At 31.9% G+C, this 22,582-nt stretch overlaps 1 protein-coding gene across 2 annotated transcripts in view; it reads right to left on the reverse strand.

The window, feature by feature from the left end:
- LOC105298165 (neurobeachin-like protein 1) overlaps nt 1-22,582 on the reverse strand; it is a 104,329-nt gene that overhangs the window by 43,122 nt on the left and 38,625 nt on the right. For both annotated transcript variants that reach the window (XM_023536009.1, XM_023536008.1), the window contains 15 exons: nt 21,381-21,464; nt 19,502-19,600; nt 18,834-19,414; nt 17,964-18,096; nt 17,233-17,352; nt 16,031-16,334; nt 13,753-13,838; nt 10,402-10,491; nt 7,914-8,082; nt 7,332-7,465; nt 6,688-6,847; nt 6,479-6,581; nt 5,707-5,863; nt 4,067-4,225; nt 2,491-2,650 (listed from right to left, as the gene is read on the reverse strand). In XM_023536009.1, coding sequence (XP_023391777.1) covers nt 2,491-2,650; nt 4,067-4,225; nt 5,707-5,863; nt 6,479-6,581; nt 6,688-6,847; nt 7,332-7,465; nt 7,914-8,082; nt 10,402-10,491; nt 13,753-13,838; nt 16,031-16,334; nt 17,233-17,352; nt 17,964-18,096; nt 18,834-19,414; nt 19,502-19,600; nt 21,381-21,464 — 2,539 coding nt within the window. The remainder of the gene's footprint in view (nt 1-2,490; nt 2,651-4,066; nt 4,226-5,706; nt 5,864-6,478; nt 6,582-6,687; nt 6,848-7,331; nt 7,466-7,913; nt 8,083-10,401; nt 10,492-13,752; nt 13,839-16,030; nt 16,335-17,232; nt 17,353-17,963; nt 18,097-18,833; nt 19,415-19,501; nt 19,601-21,380; nt 21,465-22,582) is intronic.

Consider the following 22,582-nt stretch of genomic DNA (forward strand, 5'->3'; position numbering starts at 1 on the left):
GAACTGTGAGTAACAATTATATAAATGCTGCAATAAATTATTTCATTTTTATTTTTATTTTTTGCTATCAACAACAGATACCCTTTATTTTTTTTCAGCTTTGAGATATAATTGACATAAAACATTAAAGTTAAGATATACAACATGATAATTTGAGATATATATATATATGTATATATATATATATAGTAGGAAATGATCAACACAATAAAGTTTGTTAACATATCCAGCAACTCACAGTTACCATTTTTCTTTTTGTGATGAGAACATTTAAGATCTGCTCTCTTACTAACTTTCAAGTATTGAAAGTACAGTATTGTTAACTACAGTCACCACGCTGTATATTAGATCCCCGAACTTATTCACCTTATAACTGGAAATCTGTACCCTATAACCACTTCACCCATTTCCCCCATACTCCCGGCCCTGGTAACCACCAATCTACTCTCCATTTCTATGTGTTTGATTTTTTTGGATTTCACATGTGCGATCATTCAGTATTTGTCCTCCTCTGACTTATTTCACTTAGCAGAATGCTCTCCAGATTCTTCCACATTGCCGCAAATGGCAGGATTTTCTTATTTTATTTTTTATGGCTAATATTCCATTGCATGTATGTACACACATACACATACCCAGTATCTTCTTTATCCATTTATCCATCAGCAGACACTTAGGTTGTTTCCATGTCTTGGCTATTGTAAATGATGGTGCAATGAACAGTGGGTGCAGATCTCTTTAAGACAGTAATTTCATTTTCTTTGGATATATATCCAGAAGTGGGATTGCTGGATCATATGGTAGTTCTATTTTTAATTTTTGAAGAACCTCCATACCATTTTCCATAGTGGCTAGACCAATTTACAATACCACCAACACTGCACAAGGGTTCCCTTCTCTCCACCAACACTTATTGCTTGTCTTTTTGATAACAGCCCTCCTAACAGGTATGAGGTGGTGTCTTGTGGCTTTGATTTGCATTTCCCTGATAATTAAGGATGTTGAGCATCTTTTCACGGACCTGTTGGCTATTTGGATATCCTCTTCAGAAAAATACCTATTCAAGTCCTTTGCTCATTTTTAATTGGATTTTTTTTGCTACTGAGTTGTCTGATATCCTTATATATTTTAGATATTAAAATCCATGATCAGATATTGATTTGCAAATGTTTTTCTTCATTCTGTAGGTTACTTTTTTATTTTGCTGATGGTTTCTTTTGTTGTGCAGAAGCTTTTTAGTTTGCTGTAGACCCACTTGTTCATTTTGAAATTTTTTGTGATTTTGGTGTCGTATTCAATCTATCACTACCAAGACCAGTGTCAAAAAGCTTTTCTCTACATTTTCTTCTAGTAGTTTTATGGCTCAGGTCTTACATTTAAATCTTTAACTCATTTGAGTTAATTTTTGTGGATAGTGTAAGATATTGGTCCACTTTCATTCTCTTGTATATGGATCTTCCCTTTTCCTAACATCTTTTATTGAAGAAACTACTTTTTCCTCATTGAGTATTCTTGGATCTCCCGACAAATATTAGCTGACCATATATGTGTACATTTATTTTTGGGCTTTTGATTCTGTTTTATTGGTCTGTGTCTGTTTTTATGCCTGCAGCATACTGTTTTGATTACTATAGCTTTGTAGTATAGTTTAAAATCAGGAAGTGTTATGCCTCCGGCTTTCTTCTTTCTCAAGTTCTTTCTCAACAAAAGAACTGTCAGTAATAGTTATAGTTATAATAATAGTTATATACATAGTTATATATAGTTATAGTAATAGTTATATAAATGCTGAAATAATTGTTTCATTTTAAATACAAATTATAGATATGTTCAAATTTTAAAAAGACAATAGGCTTAAAATGTTTGATACCTTCTTAAGCAAACCCTAAATAACTTTTTTTTTTTCTTTTTTTGATTACCTGAGCACACTGTCCAGGCTGCTTGGAACTTATACTATTATTTGTCATTTTATGTATATGTTTTATCTTAACAAGATGGTAAACCACTCAAGACAAAGACCTTACCCTATACCTTCTTAAAGCCCTAGCAACTGCTATAATTCTACAGTTTGTAGTATGTACTAAAAAAAAGGTTTATTAAAAAAGAGACTATATGAAATTAGTGTTAATTCTGTCTTTAAGAATTTAAGCTTCATAAAGAAAAAAAATTTTTTATACATATTTTCTCTGGTGTCCTTTTCTTGTTATATAGAAGCGATCATTTACTATTCACTCAGTCAATAAACATTTACTGAAGGCCTACTAAGTACAACACTGTAATATCCTATGGAGACAAAAATAACAAAGGTACATAAGAAATAGTACCCAAGGAAGGCCCTGCTGAGTTAAATAAGAGGTATTTAAAAAACAACCTGAGTAAGAAGGGAAAAAGAATCTTCTGGAAAAAAAAAATTGAGAAGCAGCAAACAAAACTACACAAGTATAAAGAACAGTTCTTAATAGTTATCAGTATTATCAGCTCTAGTCATACCTGTGTTTATAATTTGATTGGTGAGATTTTTAATGAGAGAAGTATTAATAAGTGATTCACTGAGAAGGAGTCCCAATCCTGAGTAGCCAACTTCTCTGAGTCGAATACGTTGTTTACTTCGTTCATAAACATTCGTGCATTTCAACATTTGTTCCATAACCTGGTCACAACAGTAATATAGTCTTCTCAATAGAGAGAACTAAGAATAGTTTGTCAGGTCAATATTGAATAAACTATTACTGTAAGATGTTTATGGCGCATAATTTTATTCCTTAAGTATATAAAAATAACAGCACTAATGAGGAGCACTCTGTATCATACTATCATAAAAAATGGATTTTAAAATAAATTGGACTGAAATACACATATATTTGAATAACTTATACATTAAAAATTCTAGTTTACATGTATTTCTTGGCAGATAAATTAAAAATTTTCTTTTAATGGCTATGACATAGGTGGAAACAAATGCTGTAGCTTACAAGAGGAACAAAGGTGCGTTCTGAAAGCGAACAAAGATACTTCTACATCAACCTAGTAATCTATTTATGTAACAGTTATCAAAATAATTTTCAATAACAAGGAAACATTTTGTGAAGCAACACTTCCATATGCTAAAATGGGAGAATTAATAACCTCCACACTTCTTAGAGTGAGATTTTTCAAAGTGAGATACTGAAACCTTATATGGAAAGGGTAATTTTGGCAAAATAGTATCATTAACTAACCCTCCATGGCCATTTCTGAAGAAATAACATTTAATATCCATAAAGCAACACTTGTGTGGGCAGATGCTTTAAAGAATGGCCTCAGAGGTCACCATAACCAATACTGGAGAGAGACTAGGCCAGACCATTTTTAATACACCTTTGTTTTTCAAAGTTTAGGGATTTAAAACAGCCATTCCAAACATGACCTCATAAGTAAACTTTATAATCTAACACTAATGATGTAAGAGAAAACAACTGTTCCATAGCAATTAGGCATAATGAACAGGAGAACAAATCATGAAAAAAAGAATGTATTTGGAGTAGAAATATTACTGACTCTTCTACATCTGGTTAACAAAAAAAGATGGAGTGGGCAGCTTCAGCCAAAGTTCAAAGTTCCGGATATTTTGGATAGTTTAATAAAATATGTTCTATATCCTTTGACAAGTTACAAAATTCTCTGCCTCAGTTAATAATATCCGCTTAATAAAGTTATCGAGAGCATTAAATCAACTAGTATTTGAAAAACGTTTATAGCCTGACAAATAATGAGTGCTACATAAGGTTAGTTATAATCTGCCATGTAGACCCATTGTAAGTCAAAAGGGAGATGAGAGGTTTTATACTGAGGATGGTATGACAAAGTACATTTTGCACTAAAATGATTGATCAAATTACAATATAATTAGTTTTTTAATATGCAAACGAAAACAAAAAATACATGTCATAACAAATTTGACAATTCAAAATTATAAGTAGAAGTAGATATAAAGAAGAATTTACAGTCACAGAATGGATATGTTACAAGTAAATTCATATACCCACAAATGCCCCAAAATATGAAGACATTTAAGAAATATTTATACCTTAAAAATGATTTCTCTCAATCTGTCAGAATACTTCTGATTTAAGAGCAAGGCATATAGTATGTCAGCATTTCCTGGTTCAAACAGCAGTAAGAAAAGCTGACCTCTAATTGGGCTGGTATGTAGGAGACTGAAGATTATATCCAAAATTCCAAAGAGCTTTTAAAAGCAAAAAACACACACACAAAGACAACCATACTCATATATGGAAGCACAAATAAAATCATAAAACAGTTATTTAACTAAATCTTACATAACCTAACGTTCTAGCATAACTGGACCACCTGACGTCTTCTGAACTCTGCCTTTCCCCAGATTATGCTTTTGGCTTATTCCGTTTCCTTTTCTATATCTTCTCAATACCATATTTACCTGCTGAGCCATACCTCTCCTGTTTTGTCCATGTGAAAAGCCATCTCTTCCATAAAGCCTTTCCTGGTCTCCTCAACATGTAATACTCGTCTATAAAAATCGCATAGGACTTTGCATCTCTATTACAGATGTTATCATACTCTTTTTTGTTTCATAATTATTTATAAACCTCTTATCCACTCCTGCCTCCATTAGGCTAAAAGTAAGAATGATAATTCATTCACTGTTATAAACCTACAATGTCTAGTATTATTCTATGTATGCAGTACGTTTTTAATAAATAATTCTTTGGTTGAACTGACCAAGAATATACCATTGGCAATGAATTTTAGCAGGTAACAATATAACTATCTTGAAATAAATGGCTACTCATTATACTAATGAGAAGCTTTCGAAGTAGTCCAACCATATACTGAAATAGCTAACGTTAACTCATCTATACAATGCCAATTATGAAGTCATGTAACCACTGAGTAGACAATGAATATTTCAAGAAGAGGAATATATATTTGAGTCAACATAAATTAAGGCTGCTCAAATTTGATGTTAAGTGATACATAGAAAGAACACAGAAATAACAGTAAATACACCTGGGTTCTAGTCCCAAATTTATCAGCTGTGTGACTTTTTAAGTCACATAATCTTTCTGAACATACATTTCCAAAAGTGCAAATGGGAAGAGTAATTCCTGGTCTGTATATTTTATATCAGTAGTTCTCACATTCTACCATGCACCAGAATCACCTGGAGGGTCTGAGTCAGCAGTATATTTGCAGTTCTAAAAAGTTCCCATGTGAAGCTGGTCAGAAACCATATATTTAAGACCACTGTCTTAAAGAGTAGTTCTGAAGTATAAATGACAAATATGTATAAAAGTATTCAAGAATAGAAATACATTTATAATTTAGTCTTTATGCAAAAATTTTTTGAACCTATGTTATGCTAAAATTCATGTTAGAACTCTGCCCAGTAACTTTCATAAGAGGTAAATATACATTATGTGGCCTAAGAAAATAGGCTTCGGAATTGCTAAAGCAAATATTTTCACATACCACTTTCTAGTTCATTAAAATCTTTTGTTACACTGCCATCTAGTTTATTACACTTTCAGTTAGGAGATAAAATTACTTTTTTAATTGCATAATATTGTATGTGACACTGTAAACATTCTACTCTTAAAATATATTTATTTTATATGTATAAGTTTAAAAGATGATATAGTAACTTAACTGTTAAAAAGAAAAAATAGATTATCTCAGACATAATACCTGTTCTTCTTCATTAATAGCAGCTATGTAACCCATAATACTTTGTATCTCTTCATGAGTTCCACCTTTGCACAGAAAATATTTAATTAGTCCATATAAAGAAGTCCTTATTGCTCGAATATCATCTAGAGACAGCTCACTATATTTACAATCACTCCTGAAAAAGAAAGTAAAAGTGCCAGAATTGAAATTTAAAATTTATATTTTTGCATTTTTTTATATAAAAGAATTCATAGTTTAAAAAAAGGTGTTTCCGTATCATTAGAATTCACAATATAATAATACCCTCATAAATTTAATTGAAAAAAAAAATTCATGGTATCTTTGACGTCTTTTTCTATTTAAAGAAAACCTTTCAAAGTTAGGAGTTTCAATGACAAAGATATAAACTGTTAAAATGGCTTATATTTACGCAACACTCACTATATGGAAGACACAGTTCTAAGTGCTTTATACATTAACTCATTTAATTTAATCCTCAAAACAACCATAGGATATCACAATTTTATTATCTCCTAGTCACAGACCAGAAAACTTAAGCACAGAAAAGTTGAGTAAGTCACCTACAGTTAGATAATTAATGAAACATAAGATTCAAACATAAAATGATGAACAGTATAGGATCTACTGTTCATCATTTTAACTTCTACACTAACCTACCTCTCTGAGTTAAAGTATATTAGAAGTGCTGGAAAAAAAACCAACCTAGATGTTCTAATCAACTAGCAGGCAGAAAACATTATCGAACTGAAAAGGCATAAGAACATCATACCCATAATAAATCCTAAGTGTATCTAGGAGAAACTGCACACCATACTTCTTTCGGAAAACTCTCCTGCTGTCTTTGATGATGGTGGAAAGATACTGTATATGACCTAAAATAGAAAGCTCACTCTTAAATGATATACCTAAAATAAAGTCACATACATAGTTATAAATTTCTAAAACAACTATAAAATTTTATCAATAGCCCGCTCTCACCAATTCTAAAGGGAAAATCTCCACGGTTCCAAATACGGAAATCAAAGAGTAAATACTGATACATCTGTTGCAGAAGCTGCATGTTTTTCTCTATTGATACCTGTTCAATTAGTAACTGAATTGCCATCAATACATTAACATCCATCAAGGTGTTTGGCACCTGAAATCCAAACAGAAGAGGGTTCTGTAATGTTCAAATAATTGTCGTTAAGCTATAATTTCAAATAAATTATTCAGAACATCTACTAAATACAAAAATCTTGGTTAGGAAAATGTAAACAACTTAAACATTAATTTTTCTAAAGTAATGCTGGAACGTATGTTCCTAATATCATATTCCTAAAATAATCTTAAATTGATCAAATATCCCAAACACCAAAGCTAACAAACAAGGTCCTGTAGATCAAAGATAATATACTGTTATGTAAGATACGTAATTGTATAAGGTGATTCAATATAAGTTTTTAAGGTGATTGTATATATACAGAAATTATAAAATCTGTGAAATAAGTTATATCCACTAATACAACTTAAGCTATAATAGTGTAATTAAAAAACATACTTACTTATTAGGAACAAAAACTCCAACACTAACCGCTAATTATAATCATCAGCCACACCTACAAAATGTTAGACTAGCTCACCTTCTGAAGTAAGGCACCGAGAGTGGCAACTCCATGGGAGTGAATAAGATTGTCCTGGTTAATAGGATGTCTTTGAATAAAGTGTTTTATAATCAAGATAAATGTTGCAACTAAGCTTCTCTCTAGTCTTGACTCTGTGGAATTGTGAACATGTTATTATCATAATTACTCTAATCACTTTTATATCACATTTTCTATATCACAATGCATATTGTAACAAACAAAGATTTTGGTTCAGAAATTTGCTTCCAAAGGTTACTTGTAGAATACAAATAGAGGAGGCAACAACTGCATATTGTTTACTTATATGCCCATGTAAATATTTTTCCTACCATAAATTTAACAATGCTGTCATGTTTACACTAAGAGTACAAACGAAGGATAATCAAGAGTAAAACCAACATCTTAAATTTTGACTAAAGTGTTATGAACTCTCTGAACTACATTAGCAAAATTAGCCATAGGCTGCTTCAGCTACAAATGGTTAGGTTTCTTCCTAACAGGAGCAAGACATTTTAATCTATTTTTCAATTAATTCTCAAATTTATCAATGCCTATTTTGTATTAATTTCATCTTAATACCTGATGCCTTTGTGGCGGTCAATACCACCCAATCTCCTTCTACAGGTGTTATCAATTCAGAAACTGTTCTTTCATTCATTCTTTCAAGAATCTGTCCTTCACTGAAGTGGCTTATTTGTTCCAAGAGAGGAAAGAGTACATTTAATCCACCTATGCAGTTTATGATGTCCTGAAAAAGAAAATTACAATTTTTTCATCTTATAAAACATGGGCAATTTTTTCATTTAATATCTACACAGCACATAAGAGGTTATAATTTACTAAATCTTTAGGCAATGTATAGGACAGTCTAAGCTAAAGGAACCCTCGTATGGCCATATGCTATTAAGAGCAGCCATATCTCAGTGGTTGCCATAATCAATACTCAAGAGAGACTAGGCCAGAACATTTTTACTGCACCTTTGTTTTCTAAAGTTTTAGAATTTCAAACATAGGCAGTACAAACATGACCCCTAACTTGACTTTATAATACGAATGATGTAAGAGCAAAGTGTCACAAGGCAATTAGGCATAATGAACAGGAGAATAAATCATGGGGAAAAAGAATGTATTCGACAGTATAAATATGGCTGACTTCTCTGCTTTTAGTTAACAAAAAAAGGTGGCATGGGTGGCTTTGACCAAAATTCAAAGTTACTATTTTGGATAGCGTAACAAAATATATTTAATATCCTTTGACATGTTATTAATTTCTCTGCCTCGGTTTTTTTATCTGTAAAATGAGGATAATATTTATTCCCAATTTGTAAAGTTGTTATAAAGATTAAGTAAGCAAATACATGAAAAGTGCTTACACAAAGTTAGCTATTATTAACAGCTAAAATATTCTGAACTGCCATGTAGACCCAGCTTAAGTTTGTAAACAACCTCTTCACATTCTCTGCCTATTTTTCATATTGATTTTTAAGAGTTTTATGTAGTAAGTAAACTAGCTTTTGGGTGGCAAGTATTTTTTTCCAGTTGTCATTTCATATAAGTTTGTCTTTGATTTTGCTGCAATATAAAAATGCAATAGTCTTCTTCTTCATAATTCTGTTCCTTTTTGATTTCCACACAGCTATAACTCAACTAAGACTGCTTTGATTTTCAAATATAATGTATGGCACAAGTAATCAGCTTTCTATACATAAGTAATAGAGATAGCCTTGTAAAATCACTCTTACAAATGACAACAAAAGTTACCTTATGAATTGGCAAATACGCCATAAATTTTAGTATGCTAACGAGAATAAGTATTCTTCTCTCAAAGTCAAAGAATAAAAGAGCTTATACTTCACGAATAACATGAGATTAATACTAATTGATGTATTCATCTTTACACAGGCTGAATTATCTTAATGGCTTCTGTTCCACTGAAAGAATGAGCATATTTGATTGTTGTTAAGTGACTATAATATAAAAGGGGTTTTTGCTCATTTACCAACAAGTTCCCTACAACTATCTTTTATACTTCTTTTTACTTAAGCTATAATTTCTATTTAAGATATCCTTTAAGGAAACATTATATTTTAGAAATAGGATAAAATCTCTTTCATATTAACACAAATAACACTAATTTAATCACTCAGTCGACAATGTTATTGCATATCCCTGTGCCAGGCATGGTAAAGAAAGGAGTGGTCCTTCCTTTGAAGGTCTTAAGGATTACTGGAGAATCGAGCAAACACACACTTACTATTCACCATAATAAGTGAAATGATAAAGTGCTACAGGTACCCATGACAAGAGCAGCTGACTCAGTCTTGGAAAATAAGTAGAGGCCTCTAGATAGAAACAAAGACATTATGTCCAGCTGAGACAAAAATATGAGGCACATGAAAAAGGCAGACAAGATATAGTTAGAGCAGGATATGAAGAAGAGGAAAAATTACTCATCTTTAACCTGAGAGAGGAAAGATCTGAGTTTGTTTAAAGCTGAAAGACAGGAGACTATAGACAGGGAGTATATAACTCAGGAGAAAAAGGATAATCAATGAAGTCTATAAGGGGTTGAAATTTGCCACATAGTTTTAGAGATTAAATACCTTAAGTGGAGCAGTAAAGTAAGGCAGTATCTTTTTCTCATGAAAAGTGTTAAGCTCATGGCAGTTTAAAATTAAGTTTCAAGCAAATCAAACAGTCATTGAACTACTTATTTGCTCATCCTTCAAACTGTGTGTCTTGCCTGAAAACATTTTAACTGAGCCTTATTATTCAGATGAATCTGGTGGTGCTTAAAAGATAAACTCTTCTAAACCAACTTCCGGGCCATGGACCAGTACGGGCCACAGAGCAGGAGGTGTGCAGCAGGCGGGTGAACGAGCAAAGCTTCATCTGTATTTGAAGCTGCTCCCCAGCGCTACCATCACCACCTCAGCTACACCTCAGATCATCAGGCATTAAATTCTCATAGGAACACCGTCCCTGGTGCCAAAAAGGTTGGGGACCACTGTTCTAAAGGATCTGTAAACATATATAATATGTTGCTTGTCATTTATCATTAACTTACCTTAATGTCCCAGTTTACTACTTTGTTTCCTGTTAACCTTCCATGCAAACAATTAGTAGATAAATCAAGACAGATTGAATTTTTGCAGGCCTAAGAATAAAAAAATATATATATGGCAAACAGCTAAGCACAATGAAAACAAAATACAACTTTTACTATTCTGACTGTCTCTTAAAAAAATCAGGATCTAGATTCGAAAGTACTCATTCATCAAATGCAGATCATTGCTGCTTGTTACGTTATTCATCAGTCATATAGTTTATCATTTTTTCTCTTTTAATATGCAAATTTTTCACTTTTAAAAAAATTCAATGTTTTATTCTCATTTAGTACTTCCCTAAGCGTAATTTCATGATACATATAAAACATGTGACTAAAGTATGAGATAGTAGGAACTACAGAACAGAAAAATATATTACAATATAAAAAACCAACCACAGGCATAAGACATAATATTTTCTCTCATATTACTGACATTCTGTTATAGTCAGATGAAGAGCTTAGTCTGCAACTCAGAAATTCTTAAAGTTATTTGTTACCTTCCATAAAGGCTTATAAAGCAGGTAACTTCACATTCAATCTGTGAATTTGCAGACTAAAGTATCCTTGAATGTAATCCCCATTGCAAAAGGAAATAAAGAAACCTGTAAATGTTAACACAGATGATGTGGCTGTTTTTTTCCTCTTAAGGCAACTGAGAAAAATTGCTTTAATAAAACAAATGTAAATTGAGTTTACTTTTAACTCAACGTGAACTGCGTTAGTCTCAGAGACAGAAATGTCTTTCTCCTGTTACTATCTTAGTGTAGGTACCTGTGTATCTATGACCTAATTTCCTAACGGCATGGGTGCCTCCAGTCTCCTAACCCTCTAATCCAACGTTCACATTGCAGCTTGAGATCGTTTCTAAAATACAAACCTGATCACATTACTCTAGTGCTTAAAATCCTATCCAAAGCCTGCAAAGGATTTTTGCTATAATCTGGCCTCCTCCTGTCCTCTAATCTCATTTCCTGCCATCTTCTCTTCCTGCTTAGTCACCTACACCCAAATACATGTAGAATCCAGTTTTATAGCCTCTGCCTTCGTAGGTGCTGCTTGCTACACCTTGCACATCTTTCTCTTCACCTTTGCCTTTTAAGTCACAAATCAAATCATCTTTTCTATGATATTCTAACCTCCTGGAAGAACCAACCACCCTTCCTTTGTATCTGCATTGTATTTTGTACATAATTTCAACACAGAAATATTGTATTCTGGTTAAGTATATGCATTAAACAGGCCGGCCAATCACTAGAATTATGAAGCTAGACAGGTTACTTATCTTTAGTCAGTTTCAGAGAACTAGAGCTTAGAAATGATAGAGGTAACACCACTTAACCCTTAGAGCTTTAGTGAATATTAAGTGAAACAATACACATGAAGCATTTAACATAGAGCTTAAGATAAACACTCAATAAATAGTAGCTAAAAAGAAAAATGCTCATGAAATTATATTGCACTTATTTTTTACATATTTATTTCACTATAGATTTTAAGCTTCTTAAGCCAGAGGCTTTAATTTTTTCATCTTTCTATTCTAAAAGTTCAGAAAATTCTTGGCACAGAGAAGACACTCAAAACATTTTTAAACAAATGAGTAGTTAAACACCTCCCAAAAATAAGTGCAAAAATCAGAAACTGCTGTCAAAAAATCCCCTACAGTAGCCTTTTCCAAACTTGCATTTGTTACTAAGTGAGGTAAAAAAACAATGTTCTATGTTCAAATAACTAGTAAAAAAGTAGGATAAAACAAAAATAAACTAGTTTCTTTATACCATGATTTTTCAAGTGTATCATCAATCTCTAAGAGAGATATACTAAATGCAACATCCCCCCAAACTTAACATAACCACAGAACCCTTGTATCACGATATATCACCATTTTCGAGAAGTATTCCTCCAATAAATTGTCTTATTATATATATTTATCATGTTGGGTTTCTTGAGGAAAAGTACTAATGGCTTTTTATAATGTTACATAAATTTTACTTTCAATCTTTATTTTTCAAAATTACTTTGAAAAGAATACGGCAACCATAATGCCAAAACGACACGTCTAGACATATACCAAATATATTAGTGAAATTAAATCTAATTATTTCTTATCTATTTATACTAGATAGTTGTAATGAAAATAAGTATAAGATATAGTCCTTTTAAGTTATTAAGAAATAATTTAAAATCTAGTTTGGCAAACAAAAAAAATCTTTGAGAAAAAGTTAGTGGTACAAACAGGAAACAAAAAGAGACATAAACAATGTATGAACCTCGAATGGATCCAGGATTAAATTTTTTAATTTAATTTTTTAAATTTGTTTAAATAAGTATTTTTGGGAAAACTGGGAAATTTTGAATATGGGTTATGTAGTACATGAATTATTGATAATTTTCTTAGGTTAATAATCATGTAGAAAAGTTAGGAGGAAAGTGTCTTGACAGCTATGTCAATCTGCTTTCACAAATAACTTCAGATAGATAAACACAAGTGTGGCAAAATGTTAATCACTGGGGAATTCAGGTGAAGAGTACACAGGATTTCACTTTACCATTCTTTCAACTTCTCTCTAGGTTTGAAATTAATCAAAATAAAAAGTTAGGGGGAAATACTAACTGATAAGTAAATTGTATTAGCTTAAATATAACAAGTATTCGAAGTAATACATTATAGCCATGTATTAGCAGGCTAAACTAGAAAAAAAGATTCTATCATGTATAATGTCATACAGCAAAAGCATTTTCTGGGTCAAGGTAACATTGACTGTAATTAAGGCAACTGATATTGTTTATGCCACTTCTCCCTTTTCTTCCTCCCAATTCTATTTTTTGATCTTTCCCTCAGCTCTTGCTAACCTTTCCTCCAAGAAAAAAGGACTCAGCATGGCATACAGATAGGTGGTTTCTTTTTTCTCCTTCTTAAGTAAACATTTTGTTGTTGTTGTTTTCTAACATCATATTTTAAAAATTAACAAAGAAAATGTTGAACAAATTCTGTTTCATCTACCCTTCCAAAAAAGTAGGGGAAAAAAGTTTAAACAATTTTATTTACTGCAGTCAATTCATTAGTACAAAGTCCCACTACAGCTATTCCAAATCATACAATTGCGATGACATAATGATCACATTTGAACCTTACTTGAGAGGTACACCTTTATTTTTAATGCTTCTCATCTTGCTTTGAAAATTAGTAATTTTTTAATGGCAATTCAAGCCTCTTTTTCTCAATTACCCACTGAAATGAGAGAAATTAAAAACAAATTCTAGTTCGTAGCATTTGACAACTAGATAGACAGTCCATGCTTTTATTCTGACCTTTGCAGTGTAGTGAAGAAGGACATTACCAGGCAGGTCGGTCATGTCAGACTCTTGATATTTCCAAGGGCTTAAACAGTTTGGACCTGAAAATTATTTATACATATACACATATCATTGAATAGATATGGCCTCTTCGGTTCTGTGTAATCAGAACAAAATTTAAAATTAAGCTGTTTTAAGCTACTTACATAACACAGTTAAAACACACTAAACAAAACATACTTTATGTTTATGTCACTTCTAATTCAATGTAAACCTAAAAAAGTTGGGGGTGGGGGTGGAAATGGATCAATCTCATCTATAGAAAGGAAATTTATACAACTAATATCAAATATAACAAAATTTTATCTATTTATTCAGCTAATGTACACAAACTCAAAATTTTAAGACAAAATAGCAAAACAATAATGTGAATAGATATCAAAGAAATGGAATACCAAATGAGTAGGAAAAATTCTTGACTTTACTAAAAAAAAAAAAAAAAAAAAAAAAAAAAAAAAAAGAAAAAATACAAATTAAAATAAGGTTCTACATTACATCAACAAAGGAAGGAAACGGTAGTGAGCGTTCCATCTTAATGAGGCTGTGATGAATCTGGTACACTTATATATTACTGTTAGGGACTGTCAACTGGTATATATACCTTATGGAGATTATGTAGCATGTATTAAAAGCCATAAAAATATTTACACACTTTGAATATTTATCCTGAAAATTTATCATAAGTAAATCCAACAAAATAAGGAAAAAAAACAATCAGTACAACAGTTCTTCATATTTAATATTTGAAGTCTCCATCAATATTAAAAATTATAAACAGCCTAAGTAAATCATGCATTATGAATCCAATATAATATTGGGCAGCCATTAAAAATCATTATGAACACTATATAATAATTGTTATTTATATGAGAATTATAAGTAGAAAAAAACTAGAAGAACAAAATCCAAACTACAGAGTTGAGATGATTACACTAAATGACTTATTATTAACCTGGAATTTATTTAGACTATAAACTTCAAACACTGTGGTGAGTTTTAAACTAATGAGAAGTTTCTAAACTTTGAAAATCTAAACATTCTTATTCCTCTCAAAACTCCTATGTAATGTAAAAAAGAAATGTTGACAAATAAACTATTCTGCAGAGTTAATATATATGACTACCTAGAGGCTTAACTCCTGAGCAATCTACTAAAATACAGATATAATTTTAAAAATAGTTATGATCCAATAACAACCTGTGTATATTTAAAATCATAGCCAAAAGATAAAAAGCCAAAATAAAAACAGCTCATAATTTTATCTAACAACTCCTAATTCCACTGCCTTCATGAATTCTTCAGGCGTATTCATATGCAAGTTATAAAAATTCATTTTTATATGACAAGTTTTGAATTGACTCATATGATTTTAGAATCAGTCGTGTAATTTCTTATGAAAACAGGCTTATATTCTGTTTCATCAATTTACTAAAATCTGTCAAAAGTATTATAGAATAAATTGTATTTCCCCAAAATTCATATGTTGAAGATATAATCCCCAATGTGACTGTATGTGGCAATAAGGCCTTTAAGGAGGTAATTAAGGTTAAATGATGTCATAAGGGTCAGGACCTAATCTAAAAAGGGTACCTTATAAAAAGAGGAAAAGACACCAGAGATATCTCTTGGCACATATACAAAAAACAGATTCCATGTGAGGACACAGCCAAGAAGGCAGCAATCTACCGGCCAAGAATAAAGGCCTCACCTGAAACCACACCTGAGGAAAACTTGATCTTGGAATTCTAGCTTCCAGATTTGTAATAAAATAGTGTTTAAGCCATCCAGTATGTAATGCGTTGTTATGGCAGCCATAAGAAGCCAATACTAGGTAGATTTATGGATATTTGAAATACTTACCAAAGGCCTGCTTTATTTGTCTACCAAAAAGAGTATGGTGTACTATAATTAATACTGAATAATAGACTTGAAAATGTTAAGCAAGTAGATCTCAAATATTATCAATACACACATAAAAATGGTAATTATGTGAGGGGACAGAGGTGTTAACTATTACAGCAATCATTTTGCACTATATACATTTACCAAATCATCATATTGTACACCATAAATGTACATACATTATATGTCAGTAACATTTCAATAGAGCCAAGGGGGAAGAGTATGGTGTATAGTGGGCTTCCTCTTCCTTTTTATTTTCAATTAAATACATTCTTCATATTTAGACAGAAAAAACTAAGTTTTATTAAATAGTATGACTATAAATACTCACCTGCCAAATATAATGCCTTCACCTGAGGAGGCTGTAGTGCTTCATAGAAGATGATGACAGACCCTAGCTGACCCTCCAGAGATGTGGGACATCCCCATTCACTGTCCTGGGTCCCAGCTGATATCAATTTGGTAACCAATTTTGATTTTTCAGTTGTTCCTCCCCAGGAGGCTGATGACAGAATTCCACCAAATGATGTCCGATGAGGGGTAATGGGAGAAGAAAAAGGTGGATCTGGGATTTGGGATGGTGGAGGAGTGGTGGTTCTTTGTCCAGCTGAACCAATGCAGCAGGAAATAAAAGGCTAAAAATTAAGAAAGAAACAAACAAAACAAATTACACAGTTTAAATTATATCTCTATCCTCATTTAAAATGAAACAGTACATAAAATCAAGCAAATAAATACAGAAGAAATCACTACAGAAGTTACTTTTGGCCTACATGATTTGGATGCATTTATAACTCACTTTATATCCTTTTGTAAATTTGGAATTTTTAATGAATGTATATTAACAAAAAATTTTTAACAACTTTACTATATTCTAAAATAGAGAAAACTACTTTTTTCCTTTCAAATTTATGAACAGAGAATGACACATCGGTATAATGACACTAATTATAGGTTATGGTGAAATGGTCATTGACATGAACAGCAACAAGAAGTTCCTAGAATACTAAGACTGAGAAGTAATCTAATCCATTCTATTACCTACAGAAAAGGCCATTTCAAAATTATTCTCAAAGAACTTTTACACTAATGTTCTTTAAGAGTCGCGCTAGTAAATAAATTCTATCCTATACCTAATGACAATGTAAAGGTTTAAAGTGTCTAATTTATTAAAGTCCATCATAATAATCCCTAAGTATTTTGTATACCTGGAGAACTTTATTAAAAGATCCTTTGCTCTGCTCTATTCAATTTTTTGGCTTTCCGATGGCTGTTACATGTCTTTTTTTCTAAGTGTTTAATTACATTGTTTCTTCCTTGAATTGTTTTTTCTTTCTTACATGTTGTCTGACTTCATCTAAATGACAATAGGCTAACAGAATTAAATATTAACTTACTATATAACTTCGTATGTAGAAAAGACAAAAATTTATGGGCACACATTAGAATAAAGAGAACCTTCTATATTAGATTGAAATTTTTCAAGAGGTTTCAGTCATTTGGTCCCATAAAGAGTACGTTAGATGTGCTTACTTCATTCATGGCAGGAAATCTGAGAGGGGCGGAGACCTTCTGTTGTCCATTATCGTAGATATAGACAAGGCTCTGACCAAAAGGCCTTTTTCCAGGCATGTGAACAATAGTTATGTTGTGCTGGTAAAGTAAAATACACATTCAAAAGGTGAAGAGCACATTAAGTTTTTGGAATGACAAATGTTTTCAGAGTATTACTCTAATTAGTTTGTGTAAATAGCAGAACATTAAGATTAAGCATAACTAAATACTGATTAAAACCATGATTTTAAAGTGAATAATACTTTTTTCTGTAGTACTATAAAAGCACGATGTCTATTCTAGAAAATCTACACACAACTGTAATACAGTATCTTTTCTGTACTTTCCAAGTCTATGAGTATTCTTTAGAATCAATTTTTCTAATAAGAATAATCTTTTAAAAAGCAACAGAAATACATTTTAACAATTTATATCCTCACTTTAATTGAACTTCAAAATCAAATTTGATTCTAAAAAAGTTAAGAAATCATAACATTTCATTTTAAATTTTTAGCAGAAAAACGATTACTGACATTTACAATGATGATGTAAATGGTATTAACCTCCTCATAGATGAACTTCAACATGAACAGAAAGTGAAAATTAATCAAGTCTCAAAACGCAGCTGATAGCACTTTATGTACATGCACCAAATGTGTTTTTTAAAGGAAAAAAATCAAGAAGTTAAACGTGATGCCCTAAAGCCTTACCCAGAGGGAATCACAGAAACTGTGGTCAGGAAGCATAACTGTTGCATATTCTCTTTTTGTGCATACTGCCACAACCAACATACCTGAATGGGTAATAAAAGCTTCAAAACCCATGCCACTTCCTGTAAAAAAGCTAACAAAAATACATATTATCAGAACTTTTGAAGTCATTTGTTTAGTTTTATCATCACTGAAGCACACAAAACTATAATGTCATCATGAATATCTTTATCAAACACACTGTGGCTTACATTTTGTTGCCACATATCAGTCCAACCTTGTTTCAAAAATGAATTTTAAATCTTTTTTTTTTTTTTGGCATAAGAGTTTTAGTAAATTATAAAAGGTAGCCAGCCTTATAAATGGAATTCTATTAGCAAACTATAGTAAAGCTATAAACTTTCAAATCTTCAAAATTCTTCCATATTAAGATTCAAAAAGCATGAGTAAAGGTCTTAAAATCACAAGGCATATTAAAAACTGCTACTGAAGTAACTAAGTTTGGATTTATATACACATGGTTTTCTGGTCTTTCATATAACTATATAGCGCTCTCAATGGAACAGATGGATTACCATTCATTTTCAAGATTATTATTCCTTTTTTCTTCATTTTTACAGTACTTTAGGAAGGAACTTGTTTCTAAACTAACCTCGGAACTTAACTAGCAAAATATTTGAGATGTACAATTACTACTGTGAAAGCAAGAAAGCACTTAAACTGAGTACACTCTAAGGATGAAGAAGCTTCAAATAAATTGTTGTACATTTATTTAAAATCCAGATGCTTGGAAAAGCTTTTTCCTATTTAAGAAACACAACATATATTGTATGACAGAATTCATTTATATTCCATAACTTGTATCAGTACCTGTATAATTGTTTTCTCTTTCCTCCTTTGTTAGCATTGCCAAGAGTCGACTGGTCCTGATCTAAGCAAAACCAAGCATTGAAGGAAAAGGCAGACCCTGGCCATTTCTGTATAGAAGGCACAGAAATTCCTGCCATACTATGTGACAAATTGAAATATTGCAGTGCACTCTCTAGACTTTGTTTTCGAGCCATTGTCAGGATTGCTCGAGTCACGGGAGTAGTATATGGATGAATACACTCAGATTCATCCACCCTCAGCAATCTTAGTAGTTGACGGATTTCTTCTGAGCTCACTGACTGACTCCCCAAGGAACCATGAAGTGCAATCAGGTTCTCAGCACAAGTTCGATGAAGGGAAGAATGGGAATGAAGGGCTTCAATGATTCTAATTCCCATGTTTGCATTGACACAAACAGTTCGGCTCTGTCTATTAATACAACAAATTCTTTTCAGCCAATCAGAGATGAAGATCTGCAGGTCATGGGATTCTAGCTCTGGAAGCCACTGAATAAGAAGCAAGAGAGGATGGACATTACTAATGCCCAAAATCCCAACTGAAGTGTGATCACCCTCTACAGCCTGTAAGGCAACGTAAGAGACAAAGGTTAGTTACCATCCTTGATATGGAGATAATGGAACTTCTTTTAATAAAGCTAAAAAACTCACCATATTCATAAGTTCTTTCAGTAGTTCCAGTGGTGGCTGACCTAGGGATTTTAATACTTCAAACATATGTGTATAACCAATTCTTTCTTTAAATACTTCCTAGGAGAGGGAAAATAAACACATCAATCCAGATTTTCGAGGACTAGATTTGTTGAAATATTTTCAAAAGTGTTGAATACTACCCATTTAAGGTTATTAACTTAATATTAAAAAGATTATGAGTTCAACATTTTGTTTTCTCAAATCGTGCTGCACCTTAAAATAAACTTCATTTACCTTTTGGAATACAATGTTACAATAACCTATCAACATGTAAAATAAATGAAATTAGCAATAGTTGTACATTATAAATTATATCACTTACTGATTAGATCGCAGGACACTTCTTTTACCTTCTTCACTTGATTTGTACTAAGTACAGTGTTATATGATGTCAAAATAAAAATGGAAAAAAAAAATGAGGAGAATCTGGGGTAAGAGGAGTCAGACAGCAGCCTCAAAGGTATAAAGAGTCTTGGCAATTCTGAGTACTGACCAGAAAAAAACTGGGTAGTTTTCTCTCTACTCTTAGTATCTAAATGGTCTGAATTATCTGGAACATTGAGTTCATTTTAGTAAGGTCTAAGCCATAAAGGAAAATATAAAGACAACCAAAAAATCCTCATAACACTAAATTGGTCCAGTAAAGGAGGCAGAAATATATACACTCATTATCAAATCAAAAGATTTAAACAAAATGAGATTGGCTCTTTCTGGGGAGGGGAACTAGTTGACTGTGGGCCAAGGGTAGGAAGAAAATCTTTTTCGAAAGGTATGTTTTAAGTCATCTTTTTAATTTTAAATCATGCAAGGCATAACAGTATAAAAAAGTTGATATTATAAAGACTTGAACATCATTTTAGGTTTGAATTTCATAATATAGTACACGCAATCCATTATACTTATAAACCAATTGGAATTTAAAATGATTTTCCTTACAGAAATTGTTATCAATGGAGATTAGATTCCCTAGCCAGCCTGTAACAGCCTCTTCAGCAGGACTCTAACCAAGAATTATAAATAGCAACATTTACAGGGCAAAAGTTAAGTCTCCTAACAAAAACCAAAGCAGAGTAAGGAATACAAAGGCATGGCTTAGGGAACAAAGAATAATTCATTCATTTCTGGAACTAGAAAGGGTAAGGCATGAAATTTATAGAGGTGATGGACTCAAGAAGGTAGAATGGTAATAATAGTAATAGACAATGACATTTTTAAGCACTCTCCATGTGCCTGGCATTATGTTTACCACTTTACAAATATGATTTCGCTAATCCTTAAAACTATTCAGTGAGAAGACTACTAGCACAAAATCAGCATAAGCAGACAGCAAAACAATCAGAGGTAGTAAACAAGAACGAAAAGAAAATTGTGAAGGTTAGTGACTATACAACAATCAAGCAGAATTTCCATGGCCATCTGGAAAAACAAGTCCCAAATTGGTAAGGCTGTTGACATGTGAAAAATGTTCATGTCTTAGTCCAACTGACCAAATAGTGAGTGATTATTCTATTAATGAAGAAAAATTAGGATATAAAATTTAATTCTTTAAATACACTACCACAGAACACCAGTGTTCTCTTCCCATTTGTTGACTGACGCTGTAAATCCCTACTAGTTTGCAGTTCAGTCATTAATGTCTTAACTAATCCCAAACCAGGGACCGTAGGTATCTGTCTTTAAAATTATTAGCAAAATGATTCCCATCTAAGATGAGATATTTTGTGAACTATTTTATTTCAGGCATGATAACATATTTTCATACATGACTTTGGGAACTATATAATGAAAACTGGTATATCTAAGGTAACACTTTAAAGCTTGGAGATATCTGTTTCACCTTAGCAGCTGGAGATTTGTTCATTACTGCTGTCAGAGCCTGGATGGTTGATACAGCCAGACAATCCAACTGTCCCTGAAACACCTACCAGAGGGGGGGAAAAAAGGCAAGAAATTAAAAATGTGCTCAAGATTTGTATTCAGTTAGGAAACCTTTGTTCTGAAAACCTGAAAAAATAATTACTTAACATGCAATACATTCCTCTTCCAATGAAATGAATTTCTGAAACACTATAACCTGCAAGGAAAAGTTACCTACTTGATAGAAAATAAGCCACGTTTCAAGAAGGATAGGCTACGTTCATTCATTACATTAATATATTTAAAAACAAACACCAAGCTTTAAGACATGCTTTTTAAAACCCTAATGGACAATCTCAAGAGGAAGGGAGGGAGGTCTATCACTGGAAATTCTATTATGTTAATTTCTCTTCAAAATACACATGAACTTCCTAGGTTTAAATTTCATCAGCATATATAATAAGATGGCTAAAATAGTCCTGTCTACTTAGTTTCCAAACTCTGTGTTATAATAAAATTGGTTTGTGCATACAACTAATTAATCACGCTTGCAAACAATAGGGTATATCTATTTTTGCACAAAATGCAGAACTTGAAGCAGAACATAAAATGAAATATGTATCTATAAACATTGTCATGTTTTTAAGAAGGCAATCTATAATGCCAAAAGTTGTAAGAAAAATTAAAACCAGCTCAATTTTGTCTATTTCTGTGTAAGCTTCACCATAAAAAAGAGAGGTGTTAAATTTCAGGTCATTTATAGTAAGAAAACAAAAATAAATATAACATCAATACTAAAAAAATTGAACATGACTGTTTTATCATCAGGCTTATGCAACCACGGAGGCATAGCATAAAGACTAGAGAGTTATAGAAACTAAGTTCCGAAAATCTGTTTTGTGGAATACATTACTATGACTTGATGCTAGTTAATCCATAAATAGGATTTTCCTCTCCCACTCCCACTAAAAATGATTTGAGTAAAGGGACTGATACTTTCAGGCAAGTAATCTAATCTGAGATCTTAGCTTTTGTTGATGTTGTTCATTAAACATTATTACATATAATAAACATATTACACATGTAATAAACATAATATGCATTAAACATTCTGCATACAGAATTTTATACAAATAAGATCATTCCTAGACTTTATCCAATAGGACTAGGCATCATAGTACC

The sequence above is a fragment of the Pteropus vampyrus genome, unplaced genomic scaffold (genome assembly GCF_000151845.1).
Source record: "Pteropus vampyrus isolate Shadow unplaced genomic scaffold, Pvam_2.0 Scaffold146, whole genome shotgun sequence".
In the NCBI taxonomy this organism is placed as follows: domain Eukaryota; kingdom Metazoa; phylum Chordata; class Mammalia; order Chiroptera; family Pteropodidae; genus Pteropus; species Pteropus vampyrus.